The sequence below is a fragment of the Poecilia reticulata genome, linkage group LG15, assembly GCF_000633615.1.
Source record: "Poecilia reticulata strain Guanapo linkage group LG15, Guppy_female_1.0+MT, whole genome shotgun sequence".
In the NCBI taxonomy this organism is placed as follows: Eukaryota; Metazoa; Chordata; class Actinopteri; order Cyprinodontiformes; family Poeciliidae; genus Poecilia; species Poecilia reticulata.
The window spans coordinates 11863492-11870185 of record NC_024345.1 but is presented as its reverse complement, the minus strand read 5'-3'; the positions used below and the strand labels follow the sequence as shown (position 1 = coordinate 11870185).

Sequence of the window (6694 nt, the reverse complement as noted above, 5' to 3'; positions counted from 1 at the left end):
CACACACACACACACACACACACACACACACACACACACGCAAACACACACACACACGTAAACCCATCCTGGCGAACAGTTATTCCGACTCCCCGCATCGCCATCACATCGACTTCTTAACCCAGCCGGACTACGTTGCCGTGGAAACGGCTCGTCACATACAGTAGCTCTCTCCTCCCCTGCGCACGCACCCACACGACACGCAGCAACACAAGCGATATCCCCGCAGCCGCCGCCCCTTCATCCGCGCACTATGAATAATCCATGTGGAGGCTGCTCGTCCGCAGAGGTGTCGGGAATGCCTGTCGGGAGGATTTAAGAAATTCTCGAAAGGCGCTCGCAGAGACACAAACACGTGGACGACGGGAGGTAGGGAACGCTTGCCTGGATGCGGGTGCAATCCGGGAATCCGACCCGCTCGCCTGGCAGGGAGACCACTTTGACTGCAGCTGTGGAACTTTTGTGAAGCGGCGGGGGGAAAGTCTTTTATTGGATTTTTTTTACAAAGATCACGTACACAGAGCTGCTTTCTGCTCCTCCCCCCACACCCCCCTCACCGATCAGTTCACCTAATTTTGAAAGTCTGTTTCCGACCAAAGGAGAGGATTTGTTTTCCAGGATTTCCAGAAAATTCCTGAAGCTAACGTGAAGAGCCAGCCGCGCTTCTTCCCCGACCTCGTCAGTCATTTTCCCATCCGCGGCCCTGAGAACATGTTCTGCTTCTGTTTTCAGACTCCTTCCCTCAAGCTCCAAGCCCTGGACTCGAGACCCTCGTCAGACTCATTAAACCCCCCGGCTCAGGACGACACGCCTGCACGGCGGCAGCCTTTTTCCTCCGAAGCTCATCGTTTGAACCAAACTCTGCCTCTGTCTGCGTCTCAGCATCAGCAAACAGTTGACTCATCACAAGAAAGTAAGACGGAACCAGTGAAGTGAAACTGATGCAGTGGAAGATTGCAAATGCATTGTGTTGGACTTTCAGGGACAAATCTACTGTCTCAGTGAGATTAATGTGAATTCCATAGAGAATAAAAACACGTTTTAAACACTTCATTGGCTAAAACTGTGCTTCCAGTTTTAACGGTTTTTCTAGAGTCATTTGTCAATCGGACAGGGATCAGAATGTACAATTTTCCCTGACCTGGTCTAATCTGGGATCAGGAAGTTAAATAGGGAAAAATCAGATTTTGTTTTTGGACTATGAGTGCATCAGAATGCATGTGCCTTTAATCCCTTTAAAAAAAAAATCAAACAGAGGTCATCGACACATGAGAATAATTACGCAATGTTTTCATTTTATGTTGGATTTTAAGCTGCTACCTTTTTCCTACAGTGTTTGTTCCTCAGGTGTTTTAATGATTAGAAAAACAATCTGAATAACTCTAAATCAGACCTTAAAGAAAGTGGGTTTCATCCAGTCACGATGATTAATCCAGTCACATTAATATTCATCTTTACTGCAAAGATTAATGTGTTTTATTAAACCCAAGTTTAATAGACCTACTTGAAATGAGAGTGATGCCTTCCACATATTTGCTGAAGACAGAAGAAATTTGAATAGTGAATACAATTGAGTTTGTTTTTGGAAATTTGAATAGTGAATAGTGAATACAATTGAGTTTGCCGCTGTGTTTTATTTATTTCTTTGCTAATTGCTCTGTTCCCTTTTCCGGAACCAGTTCTTCAACCCACTAGACATTTTTAAAAATTGTTTCCTATTATAAGTCTCAGATGATGTGCTGTCTTTGCTCCCTCTCTTCTAGCACACCAGTCACCTCCGTCTCTGTCAAAGTCCGGCTCCTCTCTCTCCGCCGCCTCCAGTACGGAGGGACTTGTGAGAGAAGGCAGCTTGCCGAGCCCACCGCTGCCTTACTCCAGCCCGCTCTTATCTCGTTTTACCCCCGGCGATTGCCCCGTTCCCGCGCCGCGCTGCCCGAGCCTCAGCCACAGCCTGCGCTACAACCTCGACCCCGACACGGCTCCGTCGCCGCCCCGCTCGCAGCACATACGCATGTGAGACAAACGAGACAGCTCGGGCAGATTTCTCATTGTTTTTGGTGGCAGGGTTTTTTTTTTTTGTGTGTGTGTGTGTGACACAAACAGCATGGATTATTAACAGACTTTACCTCTCCAGGGCTCGCTGCAGCGTCCCTGCAGAGCAAGAAGACGGTTCTGTGTCCGTCTCGGCTCTCAACAGACACATTCACACGCTCAGGAAGAAGATCAGGCGATTTGAGGAGCATTTTGAACAAGAGAGGCACTACAAGGTAAGCATGGACTCAAACCAGCTGGACAGAATTAAGAATTATAAATGCAGATCAAAGGGAACAGTCCCCAACAATTCGACATGGTGCCAAATCTTTATGTACGAAGTTATTATTATTATTATTATTATTATTATTATTATTATTATTATTATTATTATTATTATTATTATTATTATTATTATTATTATTGTTCTTTATAGATTAAGTTGATTATGTTGATTTATACTAAGACTTTTTTGTCTTTGACTTGTCACATCAACCTTTCTTCTGTTCTATAAAAACTTTTAGTGTAGGACAGGCCAGTCCAAAAGTTACTGAATGTGAAATGAAGTGGCTTTATTTTTGTCCATATGCCAAAAAGCAGCAGAATGACCCTTTTTCCCCACGTATAAAACCCCAATATTATTTTTCATGATTTGTTTAAGCTAGACCCAATTGATGTCGAAGCAGTTCAATTCCATGTCTTGAACCTAAAATGTTTTAAAATGAGAAGGTTTATATATTTGAGTCTGGAAAAACAGTTGAATTTTGAAAATAAAATGTGTCGAAACCCTTTAAAGCGCACAAATGGCTCCCTCTGCTGGTAAACTGGAAAACTGTAGTTTGTTCTACAAAGTATCTTTTACAAAGCAAGTTAGCAAAAAAAAAACAAAAATGGCTGTGCTGTTAATGATCACTTTTTTTTTTTTATTTTGCTCTCAGCCAGCACATAATCACAAGACCTCTCATCCAGAAGTGGCCAAACTGATGAAGGAGCTCATCAGGAGCCGCAAGCAGCTGAAAGGTCAGTTATTAAACCATGAATGTGCTCACTTACACATGAGAGGAAAATATTGTTTTAACTTTAAAGCTGCTCTTTTGGGGGAGACGTGATTGTTATTTATTCAGAAAGTCGCCTGGAAGCGACATTGGTTACTTTACTGCTAATGCTAATGCCGATATTCTCAGCTAGAACTGTTTATATAACACCTGTATGAAGATATCAACCTATCTGAAAGTCTATAGAAAAATCACAAATTTTATGTAAAACTATCATTTCTAAAGTCCGAAGTGGCATTTTAAAAAATATTTTAGTTCAAATGCTTAAAATATACACATATTTTTACTTTTAAAATCTGACCTTTTTTCTTGTTTCTTCTTCAGAAATAAAGCTGAAACAGTCCGAAGAGTCGGGACTGAAGGGACTTGGAGGTTTCGGTCCCTCAGGTGAAACCTGCCGGACCAATGCAGAGCAGCGGAAGGCGGTGCCGACAGGAACCGAGCTTCAGCCGATCAACAATAACAGCAACGCCACGCAGAACTTGGAGGAAACGGTGAACTTTATCACCAACCGACTGAGGGAGAGGAGGAGTGAGCTGGGTTTGCCGGACAGCATCAAGGTCGGTGCTGTAGAAACCTTCTCATCACTGACATTTTATATTAAGCTTAGAGTTCAAGTCAAACAAGATGCTAAAGTAAATGCAAGCTTGTTATACTCTTTCCTCTTTATGCAGGACATGTCCCATTTCCAGTTGAGCATGGAGAAAACCTGCATGCAGAAGTGTTTGCTGTACTATGAGGGTCTGCATGGACGCCCGGTACGACTAAACTTTTTTTTTTTTTTTTCAAAACGTTTCTTCTTTGCTTTTTAATTTGTGTGGAATTTTAATTCATTTGTGACAAAACAATGCTCTTTGTGCAATTTCAGATCACCAGGCAGCAAAGGACTCTGATGAAACCGTTCTACGATCGGTACCGTCTCCTGAAGCAGCTGCTTTCTTCCGCCTCCACAGCAGCCATTACAACCATTGTGAGTTGCAGTTCAAGCAAAAATAATTTTTTATTTAAGGAACATCGCTCGGATCTTAAGTTCTCACTAAGATCCGACCATGACGGAAATTCTCTCCGACCATGACGCCACAAATCAATGCAGCTGCCAGCAGTAAGTGTCGCTGTGCCCTCTAGTGGTCATTATAAAAGCTACATAAACTCCCTGCTGTATGCACATAGCTAGATGTTGACAAATTGCTGACTAATGATGCAGCAGCTGCTGGTTTTAGCCAATTAAAGAACTGGCATCTTCTTTACAGTAAAGTAGTGGTTTTTTTTGTTTGTTTGTTTGTTTTTTCCAGGAGGAAGAGGAGGGCTCTGATGAAGAGCACTTTAAGCAGCAAAACTCCAGAGAGCAGCCACTTTGGTTAAAAACGCCTCGGTGCATGTCATCAGAGGAGCCCCAGTTTACATCGTCTGTGGAAACGTCTGAAACGCCCTTTGTGTCTCCGCTGGATGAGGGGAAGACTTTCCAGGCACAGATCATCACTATGGCAACACTACATGAAGCATCCAGGTACTGCTTCTCTGCATAYKKGTGTGTGTGTGTGTGTGTGTGTGTGTGTGTGTGTGTGTGTGTGTGTGTGTGTGTGTGTGTGTGTGTAYAACAAACCAGAGGCWWTYTTAARATYYKSYYTWGWKWRSYWGWMAMAYTWMCWGGTWASKYRAMWWWYWAAKTWWWRTGCATATTTAACACTTTGGATGTGTAAAACCTTTAGAGCTACCTCTAAAGGTTTCATGGATGATTTATGCATCTTTTCAGCTTATTAAATGACAGAATACGCACGTTGATGCTTGTGCATAAAATGTCTTCCTTCATGCAGGCAAGAATTACTAGGCAACCTCCGGATGGTTCGATTAGAGAGGCGACAGCTTCACCAAACCCTCCGAGAGTTCGAAGACCATTTCTACGCACAGACCGGCAGGTAGCCGCAACACGCACACACACACACAAAAAAAAAAAAAACACACGTGTCCTCCAGATTTCTTGGCATTTTCGTTTTATTGAGTCTTTTAATAAACTTGGAACATTTGGTTGCTTTTTTTTTGTTGTTTTTTTTAAACAATGCCTTGTGAAAAACAAAAGACATCCACAAAAAGAAGAAAAACCATCGCAATGGTACAACAGTGTAATGCACACCCATGAAACGTTAACCCAGCACAGAGAGCTCAAGAAGGAGACAGATGGACGTTTTGTTCTGAACTGTACACGTCCTTTTGCACTGTACATGTTAGTCCTCCAAAGTAAAATACAGTTAGTTGTTGAATACAATACACACACTGTACAAAGCTATCTGAGTAAGGCAACATAGGGACCATCAACCAGTCGTGGAAGCTGCTGCAGTTTGTTTCGAAACTTCAAAACACAAAAGAAACAAAAGAAGAGAAAGAAAAAAGTTTTTGCCGTTTTTGCATCGTCTCACCTGCGTGTCTCGCTAACAGGGTCTGTCAGAAGGAGGACCGTGGACCAATGGCGGAGGAGTACTGCCAGTACAAGAACCTCAAGGCGAAGCTCCGCCTACTGGAGGCTCTGCTCAGTAAACAAGACTCAACCAAAGCAAGTTGAGTTACTCACAGTGGGACTTTTTTTTTTTTTATTTATTTTTTTTATTTATTTAGCTCAACACAACTCTCGTTTTTTTTTGTGTGTTTTTTTTTTCTTTCTTTAAATTGCTTCGATGCCGATGGGTCTTGTTTCATTCCATGCTCGTAATGTAAATGCTCTTTACATGAAGAAAACTGAATGACTGAAAATCGCTGACACTCTGAATGAACTCCGGGTCTGGATCTGCTTTTCTTTTCTTTTCTTTTTTTTCATCCCCACCATTTAGGACACTTTTTCATAACCCTGTCGTAGCCATTTTAGCCTAGTTACCATGTCAACAATGAAGCAGCCTTAGTTACATTCAACTAATTTGTGAAGACTTCATGTATATTATGGCACTTTACTACTCACTTCCTTCCCTTATACCAAAAAAGATGTTCCTTCCCCCGTAGTTGATGTGGGAACTGTCTTATGGAGAAAATAAAAAATATTTAAATAAGCTTCAATATAAATCAGCAAGACAATCCAGCAGTGTTTGTGCATGTCGGGGGGTTTTTTGTCCTACATTGTGCTATGATATGCATTCATATTTTCATAGGTCATCTAAATTACGATCATCCAATTTAGATGTTGATCTTGAAACATATGCAGTGAACGTAGGCGTCATAGTGCAAGTTGAGTTTGAAATTTACTTTTTCCCCCTGCCTATATGAAGTCGCCCCATCCCCCACTCCCCCCGAAATGTCCATGTTGACAAGGATATGAGCTTTTGAGATTGTGCACTTCTGGTTTATATAGTTTTCTATGTATTTATATCCATCTATATATATATATATATATGAGTGTATCAATAAAAATAAATATTTTTTCACATTTATTCTGCAAAAAACACATTTCATGGTTCTACTTTCTTTTTCCAGTGATGATGAAATATGGTGGAGGTGCTGACAGCTTCAACACTCATGCTGCACAGAACTGCATCATGCTGTTTTTTTGTTGTCTTTTTTTTTTTTTTTTTTTTTTTTTTTTTAATAAATTGCTCACAGTTTGTCACCAAAAGACCTTGAAACAA

At 41.5% G+C, this 6694-nt stretch overlaps 1 protein-coding gene across 2 annotated transcripts in view; it reads left to right on the top strand.

Annotated features, from left to right (window-relative positions):
- The window catches only part of LOC103476729 (protein FAM13B), a 17351-nt gene extending 11505 nt beyond the window's left edge, over positions 1 to 5846 (top strand). For both annotated transcript variants that reach the window (XM_008429256.2, XM_008429255.2), the window contains 10 exons: positions 733 to 913; positions 1764 to 2013; positions 2135 to 2267; positions 2970 to 3051; positions 3411 to 3646; positions 3761 to 3844; positions 3955 to 4056; positions 4379 to 4593; positions 4901 to 5002; positions 5520 to 5846. In XM_008429256.2, coding sequence (XP_008427478.1) covers positions 733 to 913; positions 1764 to 2013; positions 2135 to 2267; positions 2970 to 3051; positions 3411 to 3646; positions 3761 to 3844; positions 3955 to 4056; positions 4379 to 4593; positions 4901 to 5002; positions 5520 to 5643 — 1509 coding nt within the window. In that variant the 3' untranslated portion in view covers positions 5644 to 5846. The remainder of the gene's footprint in view (positions 1 to 732; positions 914 to 1763; positions 2014 to 2134; positions 2268 to 2969; positions 3052 to 3410; positions 3647 to 3760; positions 3845 to 3954; positions 4057 to 4378; positions 4594 to 4900; positions 5003 to 5519) is intronic.
- The last annotated feature ends 848 nt before the right edge of the window (positions 5847 to 6694 follow it).